The following is a 16945-nucleotide window of genomic DNA, read 5'->3' as shown; positions in this document are numbered from 1 at the left end:
CTTTACAAAACTTCTTAATTTTTGTGTTTCAATTTATTGATAATATTTGACTTGACAAAAGTTCTTGAAGAAAAACCGACTTTCAAAATTTATTTTATACAATAAACATTAGAAATTGTGTAACTATAAATCATTTTATCAAAAATAAAATAAAAATCTAAAAACTAAATTGTCTCCACTTACAATAATATGACACTCCTTTTATGATGAACTAAAGAAAGTATGTTACATGAATCAATAGAGAGCACAATAAAATAGATTAAAAAGAGTAGTATTTCTTCTGTTCCAATTTATATGGCTAATTTCTTTTTAGTCAATTCAAAAAAAGAACGATACATTTTTATATTTAGAAATAATTTAACCTTAAAATGTCAATTTTATCCTCAATGAAATGATTTTTAATCACTCAAACATTTACAACTTATTTTAAACCACAAATATTTAAAAAATAAAAATCTATAGCATCAAACTAACTCACATAAATTAGAGTGGGAGAATACAAGAACCAATAGGGGTGTGCAAAAATCGGTTCGATCAATAAACCGAACCGATAAAATGTTCTTGGTCTATCAGTATCGGATTGTTGGATTAGCATTTTTTTTAATGATTTTATAAATTTCTTTATTGAGCTATCAATTTGATTTTCGATTAAATGGATAACTCAATAAGGTTATATCAGAATTATATTTTATTCATAATTATATAATAGTGAATTTAGATTTTAAGTACATACCTTATTGTATCTTGTATTTTATATATGTTGTTTTAGTTCTTAAAACTTTTCTAGATTTTATACATGAATTTAGTATAAAACAAACAAAAATAAGAAAAAGTAAAAAAATTATATCGAATAAATCGAAAATTGAATTGATAAAGATTAAAAACTAATTAATCAAAAATCAATAATGAAAATCTTATTAATTTGATTATCGATTTAGCATGTTTATAAATCAACAATTGATAAATTAAATTGATAATACATAAAATCAAATTGAATCGATCGATATATTATGAGAACCAATGAAATGTTGGGTTTGAAATAGAGAGAGCGTCATGCGGAAGCTTAAAGTTTAAAAAACTAAGACGGTGATAATTCAGATGACAAATAAAAATATACTAAAAATATATTATTGAATATAATTTGGCCAATTGGCCTACACATTAAAAACTAATATTATTAAAAAACATGAAAATAATGGGAAAGTCTCTACTAAACAAGACTCTTTTAAGGACTAAATTATGGATGTTATTGTGTTATGGTATGGGAAGGGAATCTTCTATTTATAAATGTCCAAAACCTTTCCTTCAAGAAAGAAGTGAGCTAAATATGAAAAAGAATTATGTTTTTTTTTTCAAGAAAAGTTAAAGTAATTATGATAATTTTTATTTTTCTTCAAAAAAAATAAAATTTAAATATAATAAGAAAATGAAGACAAAAATTGCGAGCCAACTAGTGAGAGCACGAGAGAGGTCCACATAGTGGTAGTGATTTGTTTATTGGAAGGAAGATGAGAAAACTTTCCATATTTGGAAAGTCATATATACACATCGCAAGAAATAAGGCTAGATTTGCAAATCACTATAAATCTAGAAATTCACCCACATGACTTTATATGCTTTTTAACCTTTATTGATGGAAGTGACATAATTTCTCTCTAGTCTTCTTTTTTACACTCTCTGTTAATCTCAAGGATTATTGGGATCTTAAATTAAACAAAACTTCTAAGCAAGTGCATGACGGGATCAGTGACGTTTAATCTTTATTTTCCCTTATTTGTCTACTAGATGCATGGAGCCCGTCAATATAAATTATTTTTTTATTATAATTTATGTGATATCGTTAAATTTTTAAAAAGTTAATTAATTTTTTTGAATGATTTTTAATCATTTTAAGTTATTAATTCTTGTGATGTATAATACTTTTTAATTTTGTAAATAATATGTGGTATTTTGTTATTTTAATTTATTTGACACCGATGAAGTTTGGAGAGTCAATGAAATTTTTAATATAATTTCTAAATTATCGTGTTGTTTTTAAATATTTTAAGTTGTTAATTACTATAATTTATAATCCTTTCACACAATTTTCAGTTAATGTAATTAGTTATTTCTATTTTCAATATATATGCATTGAGAAAATTTAGAGAGTCAACTAAATTTTTTAAAAAAAGTTTCTACACATTTTGAATTTTTAATTATTGTAATTTATAGTACTTTATACTATTTTTCAAATAATATATGTTACTCCCTCTGTCTCAATATATGTGAGTGTGATAGTATTTAACGAATCAATTACCTTTTTGATATGTCATTAAATAATTTAAGTTGTACATCTTTTAAATTTTTAAGTTGTTAATTATTACAATTTATAATATTTTTATGTAGTCTTTTAAAATATATAACAGATTATTTATTTTGGACATTTTAAACTGTCAACTATTATAATTTATAATATTTTTCATGTAATTTGCAATTAACATATGTGACTCTCCTTATCCAAACTTTTATGGTATTGATAATCAATTGTATATTTAAAATAATTTAAATTTTTAATTATTGTGATTTATAATATTTTTTCTTCCATTCTAACTTAAGAGACACTGGTATAATTTTGGGAGTCCGTCAAATATTTTATACCTTTAATTTTTTTAAGTTGTTAATTATTGTGATTTGTAGTATTTTTTACGTATTCGCTTGGTCTCAATTTATGTGACATAAATAAAATTTAGATAATCAATTAGATTTTTAATATATTTTTAAAGATATTTTAAGCTGTTAGCTATGGTAATTTACACTACTCTTTCCTTGTACAAACTTTTGTGGCGTTAATTGTCAATTATATTTTTTAAAATAATTTAAATTTTTAATTATTGTGATTTACAATAATTTTACTTTTATTTATAGTTAAATGACACTGATATAATTTCGAGGGAAAACCAAATATTACGATTGAAGTAGCGAAACAAATATGTCTTAAATGACTCATAATAATTAATTACAAGTGATATAACAAAATTTCTATAAAAAAAATACTTATGAAAAAATTTAAGTGTGTCTCATATAAAACGCCAAGTTAATATAAAACATCAAAAGTTAATTTATCATTTTATATTAATTTATCATTTTGTGTCTACTTTATTTTTCCTATTAAATATTATTAAATTTTAATACTTAAATGACTTATAATAATTAATTAGGGTGATATAGTAAAATGGTGGTTTAAGCAGCTAAAACAAATATGTCATTAATGCCTAGTGGCGGATCTACATTGGGTCGAGGGGGTTCATCCGAACCCCCTTCTTCGAAAAATTATACTATTTTCACACGATAATTTTTTTTTATGTATAATTAGTAGAGGTTGAACCTCTCTCGATAAGTCCTGAATTCGCCCCTGTTAATGCCTATTTTTATTTTTCCTACTTAATTTTCTAATAAGTAAATAACTTATAATTTTTTTTGGGATAATATACTAAAATCACGGATAGAACCAGCTGAAACAGACATGTCATGAATGTTTCATCTTTTTTATTACATATTATTAATTTTTTAATATGTTAATCATTTATAATAATTAATTAGGGGTGATACAACAAAATCACGAGTCGAAATAGTTGAAGTAGACATATCAAAAATAATTATTTATTTTTCATATTAAAAATTATTAATTTCTGAATATTTAAATGATTTATAATAATTAATTAAAGGTAATGTAGTAAAATTACGGATTGAAGCAGCTGAAACAGCAATATCATAGATGGTTATTTACTGTTTTATTAAATAATATAATTTTTTTAACATAATAATTGTTTACTTTTTTATTAAATAATATTAATTTTTAATTTTTAAATAATTTATAATAATTAATTAGAAATAATATAATAAAATCACTGATTGAAGCAACTATTAAAATGATGGAAATAGCCCTTGAAAAGTTGGCAGGACAACCTCCATCTGCCTGCTTTTATCACTTGTTCACCGCTTGTATATATTAGTAATTCCTTAAGTTTTTGCAGTTAGTTAATTAATTATTTTGAGCTCTATTAATTAAATTAATAGCCCGTTTGGATAAGATTAAAATATGATCAGATCAGCTTTTAATTTCTTTTTTAGCTTTTTAAGATATTTGATAAATTAAAAAGCATTTAAAAAAAGTTAAAAATTGATTAAAAGAATCAAAAAGTGAGAAGTTGGGTACCCAGTTTTTGCTTCTTAGATTAAAGTTCTTTTAAGTTTGGACAAAATATTTACCTTTTTTATCCCTTATATTTTTCCTTCAATTCCAACAATATCTTAAATTTGTAGCCCTTAATCATATAATTTTTTTTTCTCTTTGTCGCTTCTCCTCATCTCTTCCCTCTAATTTCCTCTTCATCTTTCTTCTTTGTTTTCATCGAATTCATCATTACATTCGAGATTTGTTTTAAAAATTTATTTTAGAATTTAAAATTATAAATAATTTACCTTATTTATAGTGTTAACAACTTTAAAGACATTTAAGTCATTTTAACAACAAAAAAATAGTTAACATCACTTATTTACCAAACACATCAACAACTTTTTTTCAGTTTTAGCACTTCTATCCAAATATTTATCTGCTTAATTTATAATCACTTATTTTAAACTTTTAATCACTTAAGCTAAAAAGTAATTTTTTTTAATTTTATCCAAACGGGCTCTAAGTCGTTGGTGACGCTAAAGTCCTTCCCGTTACTTCTTCGAGTCAAAATTACAAGGGAAAATTATGTGACAGGAGACATATATTTTGTAACTATTTATTTTCGTTTTCTTTTTCCTTTCTGTTTTAGTTAAAAGGGATATTGATAGGGGCATCAAATGATGAGTGAATTTGATTGAATTTGAGCAGGTTAAAATGAATAAAGTTAATAATATATGGGTTATTGATTCGTCCAAGAATTACTTGGACTGATATAGACTAAATTATCGGCCAGAATTTAACTTGCCTAATCTTATTAAAGTTTAATTATTTTATTTGATCTTTTATAATTTGCTAGTACCTAATAACACATATTCTTTTCCTTTATTATGATTATATATTGATCATATCTAATTAAAAATATATTTATGAAAATATATTTGATAAATTTTCTCATGGATTTATTTGGACTGCATATCAATCAATTTTTATAAACTAAAATGAATTAATTTTTAATAAGCAGACAAATTAATAATTCATTCAAACTTGAGCAAATTATATTTTCATGAATTAGTTTTGTCACACCTAGCATATGATCACATCACATGCTTATTTGTGTATAGTACGTACTTATAAGCGTTCCCTCATATTAAGTAAAACTGCATAAACCGCTCTTCTTATGACACGTACAGTACTATACTTTTTAAAGACAAATCCAACTGTTTATATATTAATTTATTAATAAAAAACCATATAAAAAATGGGTTAACAGTGAAATCTAATCATTCATTCTTATAGCGTCAATTAAGCCTCGCACCATGCAAAGAGGAAAGATGTTGGAAGAATTAAGTATTGGTCCTAATTGTATCTCAAATTAATTAATCTGAGATTAATTAGTTAAGTAGTAAATTTGTTGTGGTGATTTTGACCTCCAAGTCAACCCGACCTCTTTGGTGCACGTGTTGGTCCTAAATCATTTGATGGCTTTTTCATGTTCCGACACCTGGTCTTCTTTTTTTATTTTTGTTTGAAAAATTACGTTTTGCATGTTATTTGTGCATGTTTTTTTAACCCTACAAAAACAAAAACGAAAAATAGAAAACAATATGTATATATATATATATATATATATATATATATACTTCCTCCGTTTCGTTTTACTTGACATCTATTCTAGAAATTATTGTTTTAATTTACTTATCCAATTTATAAAATCAAGAAAATTTTATTATATATATTTTTCTATTTCTATACCTTAGTATTAAATAACTACTCTATTACATAAAGTAATACTAATAGTAAAATTTAGAGTTTCAACTCATCATTAATAGGTTACTTTAGTAAAATACACCTATAGGTTCGTTAAAGTTTTTTAACAGGTGTGTCAATTTAATAAGAATCAAGTAAAATGAAATGGAGGGAGTGAATCTTAATTTGATCTACTCTAAAGCGAGAAAGATTAAATTGTTCCACGCTCATCTCATTTAACATGACTTAATTTGAATAATTTAAATTAAAAATATAAAATGACTTTTAAATTTTATAATCTTAAATTAAATTAAGGTGTACATAATATACAAAAATAATTTTTTGAATCTTATGAATAGACGTCATATGTCATTCTTCTATGTGAGTGTGGTTAAGGTGAAGTGAATATAATATGCATGGTGGAATTTAAAACTTATTAAATGAGTATAAAAATGTGACATTTTTTCTTATTATTATTACTACATTTAAAAAAGATAAAATGACAGATAAAATATTTTGTTTTGTTCTCTCCCCCCAACTAATTTGCTCCAATAACCTTGTAAACTTACTTAAACTCCTTGTACATGGAGTTTGAAGCACCAGATCCAAAGTGATATAGTAGGCGTTGGATATATGAATTTCTGGGCAAAACTATACTATGGTTGTCTACTTGTCCCAGCTGCATATATTCCATATTAGGAAAGACTTCATTTCTTGCTAGTTAGCTCCAAATCTCCATGAATAAAAGCAATTAATCGGTGTACTATAAAGGTATATATATATATCTATATATGTATGTATGTATTGATCAATTTAAGCAAATTGGCATGGTAGTTTCACATAGCTAGTCGCAATAGTAGACCTATGCTCTAATGACAATCTTTTTCTAATCGTGATTTTCTTAATTACTACTATTAATTAGCCTGAGTGAGTAGACAACTTGTGATTGTCATGCCTACTTTTAGCTTTCTGCTTTCTGCTTCTGGTCGAGGATATATTTTAATATAAGAAAATTGTCATATTATCTAGCTCTGCATAGCGTAATTTGTTGTTTTCAATCCCACCCGCTCCATTCATTATATAATTCATAAGTTAAATTGGATTAGATACATATAAAAAGGGTCAAAATATGGACAATATATTATATTCTCAAATTAAAATTAAGAATTAATTAAGATTATCACATCTTTTTTTCGGTGGGATTATTGTAAAATTCGGCCATAGTGATTTTTGTGATGTCGGAACAAGATAAAATAGCTTTTGTGTAATGAATGAAAACAAATGACTTTTGTGTAATAGATGCAAATTTAAATGACCATAAATGAAATTTACTTTGCAATAATAATGATAAAGAGTGAAGCTTTCCAAAAAAAAAAAGAAACTTTTCTTTTTGCAACTTAAAATTTTTCTTTTTGCATATTACTTGTTAGTAACATGTTTTCTGAATTTCTTTTTCGCAAAATTTTAGAAATATTAATTTTTTAGCTTTTGTTTTGTTTGAACCTGTATAAACAAAGACGGAGTCAGAATTTTAGCTAAGGAAATTCAATATTTGTAGAAAACTTAGCCGAAGGGGGTTCAACATCTATTTATAAATATATAAAAAATAATTTCTATCATGTTTAAATGATATATTTTTCCGTCGAAGGGGATTCGACCCTCTAGCCAAAGGCTGACTTCGCTAGTGTTGGATCTACCCTTTGTCGAGAGGGTTCATGCAAACCCTCTTCGGCGAAAAATTATGCTATATATACATAGTTAAAATTATATTTTATATATATATATTAGATGTTAAACCCCGTTTGGTTAATTCGTTTATTCACTTATGACCCCCCTTAGTGAATATCCTGGTTCCGCCACTGGGCTGCGCCTCGCATATAAACACGCCTCGCTCTGTCCAGAGTAGCCTTAAACCCGCAGCCTCCCTGCATATAGTCTCGCTAAAAGTCGCCCCCGCCCGCTGCCATCTGATGTACTCGTCAAGCAATCTATGAGAAAAGATGGTGGGATAATAAAGGTTTTAGTGCATATGTGATTTTTCTAAAACAAGTTTAAAGGGTAATTTAGTATGTTTCCAAAAGAAAATTGATAAACATATATAGATGTCATCCATCTATTGATTTGATGTAAATAATATTAAGTAATTTTTTACTAAATACCATAGCAAATATAAGCAATATCTATTCTTCATTATGATACAGATGATGAAGCTGAGTATTGTTCAAATTCATATGGTACTAAAAATATATGATAACAATAACATACAGTCAACTCCCTCGACAAACGTGGGATATTTTTGACACATAGATTGAATAAGATCTTGTCTATTGCTTTGTCAATCTAACAATCTTTAACACTCAAAGTTTGACCCTCTCAACACAATCAAGAAAAGAAAATTCTAGTATGAGTAGGTACTTTTTTGTGTGATTTAATGAATTAAAGTGGTCACAATTAAAGATTTAAGGAGGGAAAAATTAATTAAACAAATCGTGTGTCCTGTCCATAACTACCCTTTGAATATAGCCAATGGCTTCTTTTTGATTTATCAATCTACTTAAAAATTAAGTTATGCCTAAAAGGATGCCTCAAAATTAGCATTATTGTTGAATATATGTCATGGATTAAAGCACTTCCAGACCTTTCTTTTTCAACATTTTGGTCACACATTCTCCCATGTGTCTTTATTTTTATAGTAAAAAGTGGAAAAAACTGCGTGGTTTCATTTTTGTCCATATAAGAAGATAGGTGAATGTCTTTAGAAGTAGCTGGCTTGGCCTAGTTGGTACTATGTATATCCATCTCTTGGTATTTGAGACTTTATAAGAAGCATAGTACCACACCCCCTATAAGGCTTTAAATGGATGAACGTAGACGTTTTAAGTACTACTTGTTGCTAATCAAGTTGGGAGGTCATGTATTTAGGAACTTGAACCCAATTATAGAATTGGAAATTGTTTAAGTTTCCTAACATTCTCAACTTTATTTACTTAAAGCACAGCTCACTTCTCATTGGCTTCTATAGGATATTCTGCTTCACATACATACTCTCTCCTCTCTTTAGCTTTCTCTTTACAAAATTCAAAGGTGATCAACAAAGAGATAATTAATTTCTTCAAGTATGAAGGTTGGTATATGCATGAATCTTTATGTTAATTGTGTTATGTAATACTACTAGTTTTTTGGCTTTTAGAGGTTAGTTTAAAGTTAAGTATTTTGTTTAACTTTGTTGTTTGGGGGTTGCAGTTGTTTAGCTGGATGCAAAATAAGTTCAATGGAGGACAAGGGAACAAAGTTCAAACCAAAAGTAAGCCTTCTTTCTACTTCTTTAGCAAAAATGACAATTTGGATCTCGATTAAAATTGGCATGCATGCAATAGAAGCTTGTTGTGTTTCACTTGTCACCGGTGGTGGAAACATGAGTTTTACTGAAAGAGTTCAAAATTCAAAGAGTTAAACACACGTAGAGATTAAATTAAAAAAAAATCAAAATATATACTATACATATATAGAGAACCCCTGACGATACCCTGGCCCGCCTCTGTACCTTATTTGATTTGATCTACTCCTTAGCAAGAAAAGTAGTGTCCATTATAGAGTTTAGTTTATGCGCTAACGGTCTTAAAAAATACTGATATTCTCGAACCGCTTCCATATGTTGTAGCAGGTAAACTGTGATATGCATATTTTGCAACAATGTTAAAATATATAGGAGTTTAGGGATTCCAAGTAAATCCAAAGTCCTAAAATGCATGTTATAAACTTGTAAGTTTTGCTTTGACAATGGCATACATGGAGGAGGTTTGTTCATAATATTCTCTCCTCTCTACGAACATTAGCTCATTTAATCATATATCTTCCTACTCAGAAGACAATAAATTTAGAAATCAGAGAACATGTTGGTGTGTCTCAACATATATATGGCAAATAACAATAGTCCATTCAACCATATTACTGATTTATTAATTGACATTATCTATTGTCTAGTAGCTAAGTCTTTGTTTAGGTCTCGATTAAGCCTTCAACCATATTACTTGCTATTTTATATTGTTTTGGACCATCATTACTTCCTGATATAACTTTGAGATTATTGATTAGACTAAATTTTTATTGATATCAGAATCAGATTCATCTCAATTCATTATTTATCGAAAGTCTCATCTTATATTATATTGTATTTATTATAGATCAGACAAACCAAGAACGTCCTCGAAACGAAGAATTCAACGGTTGGCCCGATTCATTATTATCAATTGGAACATTTGGTGCCAGCAGCAGTTCTCTAAGAGCAAATTTAAATTCAGAGAGCACCCAAAACATACAAAACCAAAATGATAACGAAAATGAAATCTTAGAGGACAATTACAATGAGCAAAGTTCCTCTCCAGATTTAGCTGAATTCACACCTGAAGAAGTTGGCAAATTACAAAAAGAATTAACAAAGTTATTATCAAAAAAACCCGTTTCTGCCGCTAAATTAGCAGCAGCTGAAGGGCGACAGGACGGGAATCTGCCATTGGACAGATTCCTAAATTGCCCTTCAAGTCTGGAAGTCGATCGTAGGACTTCCAGCAGATTTAGTTCTACCAATTCGGAAATTTATGAAAATTTGGATGAGGAAGAAATTGATAGGACTATTAGAGCCATTATTGGGAGATGCAAGGACCATGTTTGCAAGACGAACAAAAAGAAAGTAAATGGAATGAAATCAGTTTCCTTTCTTCTCAAGAAAATGTTCGTTTGCTCAAGTGGTTTCGCACCTACTCCTAGCTTGCGAGACACACTTCCCGAATCAAGAATGGAGAAGGTATATTAATTTTTGACTTATATATATATATTACGTTATCAATGCAATTTAACAGATTATTATAGTTTATTGACCCAAGATTTAATGTTATAATATATGTTATTATAGATCAACTAATATCATGCTTGGAGGCTAGCAATTTGTGTTTGATGCTTTAATCAATTTGAAAGATGTGTTTGGTTAATATTATAAAAGTGTTTCTCGGAAGAAAAACAATTTTTCAACTTTTTATACTACTCAAAATCCTTATTTATTTATTTTTTTTTATTTTAAAAGTATGATCAAACATCTCAATTCGCTAAAGTAATTGCTTTTCATTCTTCTTATTGCAAATTGTTTAAAATAATTTTGGCTTCCATAAGCCTTGTCCAACCACCTATGCACATGTTAGTGTAAAAAATGTCAACATAGACTCAATTAATTTCCACCTTTAATTTAATATGCATGAGCATGCATATATGTGCTTTATTTATGTCAATATTTGAATACTTCTTTTTTATCTTTTAAAGCTCTATTTTTAATGACATTTCTGTGTTGCAGTTATTAAGAACAATACTTTCAAAGAAAATAATCCCTCAAAGTGCCTCTAGAATATCAACAAAGAGATATTTAGAGGATCGACATCCACCACAGAAAGAAGCAGAAGAGAAAAGAAGGGAGAAAACTTGTGATGGATCCAAGTGGGACAAAACCGATTCTGATTGTAAGTATTATTTTGATTTGTACACGCTTGTTTTTAATTAATTGTCATATTTTTTGTTTGTACGAGCTCATTTTTAATTAATTGTCATATTTTTTGTTTGTACGCTCCTTAAGAAGAACAAGTAGTTTTGTTAGCTTCATGAATCATTATTTGACTAAGTTTTTTTTTTTTTTTTTGCAGTTATTGTTCTGGAAATTTGATAGGCCTCAGGGTAAATAAATGGGATGTTCAAAGAATACTCTTTTTTTTTTCTTGGCAGGATACTTCTTCTTTTTCCTATTTTTCCATGGTTGTACACATTGATGCAGCACATGTTGTGTAATATGGAAGAATCTTGCGTTTTGTACTTTTTGGGAGACTTTAATTTTTTCCTCATATTGTCTAGTTAAAAAGAATAATCTTTTTCTAGTCTTTTATTTTTGTTTATAACATTGTTTTCAATTGATTAGCAGTATTCCATAAATATTAGTAATAGGATTATCATTAAATTGTGTCTCCCAATCACTTTCACATCGAGAAAAATCTCTATTTTTCTTTCAGATGTGTCTTTTACACAAACAAAAAAGGGATCATGATAATAAAAGTAAAAGTACGAAAACTTTTATTTTTCTCTCTTAATTACATGACATAAGTCCTCAACATTATTCACAAAATTTCCTTTTACGAGTTTGTGACCATCTTTTATTTTTCAAATAAAGTAAAGTATGTCGAAGTGAATTCCTTTTTCATTTCCACCCAATGTGTGAAAGCTACTCCAGGATATGAAAAATGAGAAATCTGTTGTATCCCAATATTATAACCAAATGTAAGCTATCTTTTAATTACTGCATCGTATTTACTTAAAACAAAAAATGGCAATATAATGTTTTGCAAAACTATTTTGGTATCACATAAAACATTTCAAGAATAACGGTTGTCAATATAGCATAATTGATCGTACTTGCAAGTCATTTATTCACACGTAGCTCACCTAATCCTCCTATCCGTCTGTTCTAATTTATTTATCTTATTACATTATATTTAAAATATCATAAATAAAAATAATTAACTTAAAATATTTTACAATATATTTATAGTTACTATAAGAAAAATAATATAAATCACAACGATTAACAACTTTAAATATTTAAAAAAACATAAAAAAAAAATTATCGGACTCTCGAAATTATCTGAGTGTTACATTAACAACTTAATTAAAATATTCTTATACAAATTTTATTAATCTAAATATAATAATATATGCACATATAAGAATTTGTCAATTAAGTGGATAAAAGTTTTGATTAAATGATGAAATTATACAAACTTAGAATTTTCATATATCAATATTAGGCTCATGTGTATCACGACGTAGCCAACTAGTTAATATAAAATTCAGAACAAGTCCAAAATTTTCAAACAAATAAAAAGAGAAACAAGAGTAGAAGGTCATAGTCATACCGTTTCAATTTACTTATCTAATTCTATTCAAATATAAAGTTCATAAAAAGATTTTTTTTTTTGAATTTTATAAACTTAAGCTAAAAATATATAAAATATACTAAAACATTTTTTAATTTTATTATCTTTACTTACACATGTCACAGGAAAATTAAAATTAAAAATTATCTAAAAAATAAAGGAAACATTTTTTAAAAAACACAAAGAAAAGTAGGACAAATTGAAACAAAATAAGTACTTACTTAAAAAATGGAGTGTAAAATATTTCAGCTTTCATTTTTTTTTTTTTTTTTTTCATTTTTGGCTCAATTATAATAATGGTTTGTAAATTAAATCGATTCGTAATGTAATTACTCAGAAACGCTAGGAGTTGCTCACATTGTGTAATTACTCAGCTCCACCCCATATTTGGGGATAGGTCGAAATTAGGGTTACTGATTTTCAGATCTGAAATCAGCCAAAAGTCAACAAACTGAATTAGGGTTTTATTTTATTTATATCGTATATGAAGTTGTAGTTTAGTTAGAGAGGAGCGTAAAGGAGGGTGATTTTGAGCTACCAATGCAATTTGAATTGAAATCCAAATTGTGACACCGCTTTGGAATTTTTTGGGTCACAGAAAGGAAGAGATCATCAATGTCTTGGGCAAGTGCAGAAGATATCTACCTCTCTACTTCTCTTGCTAGCTATCTTGATAGTCAGTTCCCCTTTCTCCTTGTTTTTTTTTTTTTTTCTTTTTTCTTCTAATAAATTTGATACTAATTTGACACGGAATTTTGTGGGTTGAAACTAAAGATTTGTAAAATGAATCAAAATGTTCTTTAATCATCTTGTGGTCGTAAGCGTGTCACGCGGAAAGTTAAAGTAAAAAGTTGCCAAGAAAGTAAAGATACATTCTTTAAAACGAATAAATTGAAACAGAGGGAGTAGTTTGGTATTGAGGCTGGCTTGATTGAAGTTTGATGCTAATTATACGTTTTTTGTTAGTTGTTTAATTCTTTTTTGTTAATAAAAATTGGATCTTGGTGTAATGTTTAGATTGTGTGTGTTCTTACTTAGTGGTTCTTGGGTCTTTTTGAATTTTTTTTGGAGCATGCTTAATATTTCTGTTAATAGGTCTTTAATCTAAATTTGTTGATTTAAGCTCTAATTTCTGAACTAGAATTCCGCTGAGGTAATCTGCTGAGGCTTCATTAGCACATAAAGGCTTAATTTTTAATCAATTTGCTGGTTTGAGTAACTGTTTATTTTGTTGTCTATCGAAAAGAAATAGCCTTGCTGGAGCAGTTTGATCTGCTTGAATTCAGATAATACATGTATTATCTCTTTCTATTTTCTTAGCTCATAAGTTAATGTTAGAATCTCGATCAAAGTACATTCTTTAATGGAAGGAGAGAATACCAGTAAGATGTTGAAAGAGTAAATATTCTTCTCTTCTTATGAAGTCTAACAGGAGATGGGATTCCTCCTCTTGAATGTAGGATCCATCTTGGAGGATGTTGTACGAGTGGGATTTTTTCCTCAGTTTAAGGAAATCAAACGGGGAGATGAGATACCTTGGAATCTCCTCTTGCATGTAGAATATTATTTTGTATAGTGGTTTCACCGTTAGACTCTTTATGGGAGTGGGTGAGGTGAGGTGTTGTTTTGACATAAATGATGGAGCATGAACATTTCACTTCAAAATAATTTACTACATTCTGTTCAGCCCGATCTTGTATATTTCAAGGGTGACTAGCACTTGATAAGGGTAGAGAAGTGATAGTAATGGAAATCCTCAAAAGAAGAATGGGGTATGCCTCCTCGAGACTTTCTGTGTGAAATTGTTGATGTCTAAAGTGCTATATCACAGTGATCTAACTTGGTGAATTTTCCTCTGGTATTTTCAATTTTCCTAGTGAACTGTTGAACACTGCTTCACTAAACTCACATACCATGTGAGTAGAACAGTGTTCTAGACACTGAGAAGTAACGCATTCAAATCCACATCGCAGAAGTGGTTTTGTCACACTGCTTTCTTGTATCAGTCCAGCTACTAATCCAGTAAACTGAACAATTTGCTATTCATATCCTTGATAGAGTTGTTTCTCAAAAGGGATGCTAGCATCTAATCTTAGAACTTCTTGGTTTTTTTTTTGGGGGGTGGGGTGGGGGGTTGCAAAATGGGTTGTGGAGAAAGCTGCTTATAAAAGCTTAAGAATGCTACTACAACAACAACAATATCCCAGTGTTTTATATTACTCATTGTAGCAAGCAAACTAGAATTGCCTAATTTGTCCTGATTTTAGTTCTCAAAGCCCTATTTATTTCTTTCTCTTATTTTGACTTGATATAACCTTCACAGAGAAACTTCTCGTGTTGCTGCGAGATGGGCGGAAGCTTTTGGGGACGCTTCGTTCTTTTGACCGATTTGGTAGGGTTCTCTTGTCACAACTTCAGCTTCACAACAATAAATAACCAGCTAAAGGAAATGTTGTCTGCCATGTGTAGCTAATGCTGTATTAGAAGGTGCATGTGAGCGTCTTATTGTTGGTGAAATCTACTGTGATATTCCGTTGGGTCTTTATATTATACGAGGGGAAAATGTCGTTTTGATTGGCGAGTTGGTATGCATTACTCTCTCTCTCTCTTTCTCTTTCTCTCTCTCTCACACACACGCCATATTTTTTAAAATGATTTTTTTTCTACTTAGTATACCTGCACGCGCCTATTTGCTCATAGATTTTGTTCTGATTGATAAGGATGTAGATAAGGAGGAACTTCCACCCCACATGACTCGGGTCCCAGAAGCTGAGATAAGAAGGGTATGACCTCGTTGCTCTTTATTTGACTCATATAGATGTGTAATTAAGTTCGTGTTGCTAGTGGGTGGTTGCAGGTATCTTGTGGAGTGTATCCCGTGGGATTAGTCCAAGTTAGCGCAAGCCGGCCAAGACTCCACGTTATTCGAAAAAAAATAAATTTAAGTTCATATTGGAACATGCAAATGCTATAGGTTCATCATTTGTTTGCAACTAGATTTAACATGTTTAACTCCTAATCTGATATACACACTTTGAGAATTGTTGGATATACCCTACTGTAAAGTAGAAGTGCCATGTAATCCTAGTGAGCTTTAAGGTTGTGTTGATCTTGTTGAATAGACAACAACAACAACAACAACAACATACCCAGTATATTCCCACCAAGTGGGGTCTGGGGGGAGGGTAAGTGTACGCAGTCAACAAGACTAGAAGAGATTGTGTCAGCAGATGCGTTCAACCAAAAGGAATAACATTATCTTTGTCAGTTTCTTTGAAAAATATCTATGAGAAGTTAGTGTAATAGTAGTAAAGGATTTTACATCAGAAGTTGAAAAAGCCTCCTGCCGCCCGCAAAGAATAAATAATAAACAAAGCAAGACTGGATAAAGAGGAGTTATTCTGTGATTTTGGCTTTAATTTTGTAACTTTTATAGTTCTAACATTGTGGGGTTATTAAAAAAAGATTATCATTGTATTTATTACCCTACAATAATCTACTATCACTACTTCTGAAATTGGGCTCTTTTGATCTTCTGTTTGAGAAATTATGCACCCATGAGTGCATCAATCTCCAAGAGGAGGCTTTCATCTTGTTCCTACAAGACACTCGCTGTTAAAGATCGGTTTCCCTCTGCGTTTTTTGCGTGTTTGTTTATGGTTGACCCTTCTTTTGCACATTTGCACTTCCTACTGCCCGCCAGATCCTACTTTGTTTTTGATACAAACACTTTCTCTAATAATAAGATGATAGAAGCTATTGAAGAATAGAATACACACATTTGATATCATAAAACTCTACAGCTCCTAGATCCTGTTTTCTAATAGCGGATGGCCCTTCCCCACTATTGGATGATATAGTAAAAGCTTGAATTCTAATATATATATATACATACTATGTTGCTCGGACTCTTCAATAGTGTCAATGGGTGCGTATCGGATTCGCCAAAACTAGTGTATTTTTGGAGAATCCGACACAGGTGCGGCATCGAAAATGAAGAGTCCGCACAAGTTACTATATATATATATATATATATATAGATAGATAGATAGATAGAGAGAGAGAGAGAGAGAGA

At 29.1% G+C, this 16945-nt stretch overlaps 2 protein-coding genes across 2 annotated transcripts in view; both read left to right on the top strand.

The window, feature by feature from the left end:
• Positions 1-9682: 9682 nt before the first annotated feature.
• LOC107873962 (protein NEGATIVE GRAVITROPIC RESPONSE OF ROOTS) lies at positions 9683-12279 on the top strand. The gene is made up of 3 exons (XM_047414502.1): positions 9683-9700; positions 10020-11409; positions 11590-12279. Exons 1-2 carry the CDS (start codon positions 9683-9685, stop codon positions 10713-10715), a joined length of 714 nt encoding a protein of 237 aa, XP_047270458.1. The 3' UTR covers positions 10716-11409; positions 11590-12279.
• Positions 12280-13076: 797 nt separating this feature from the next.
• Positions 13077-16945, top strand: part of LOC107876060 (sm-like protein LSM1B) — a 5547-nt gene continuing 1678 nt past the window's right edge. Inside the window, exons 1-4 of the mRNA XM_016723042.2 lie at positions 13077-13546; positions 15194-15262; positions 15340-15455; positions 15591-15653. Of these exons, the coding sequence (XP_016578528.2) occupies positions 13486-13546; positions 15194-15262; positions 15340-15455; positions 15591-15653 (309 nt within the window). The 5' untranslated portion in view covers positions 13077-13485. The remainder of the gene's footprint in view (positions 13547-15193; positions 15263-15339; positions 15456-15590; positions 15654-16945) is intronic.

Source organism: Capsicum annuum, chromosome 6, assembly GCF_002878395.1.
Source record: "Capsicum annuum cultivar UCD-10X-F1 chromosome 6, UCD10Xv1.1, whole genome shotgun sequence".
Classification (NCBI taxonomy): domain Eukaryota; kingdom Viridiplantae; phylum Streptophyta; class Magnoliopsida; order Solanales; family Solanaceae; genus Capsicum; species Capsicum annuum.
This window is presented reverse-complemented; position numbering and strand designations above follow the sequence as displayed.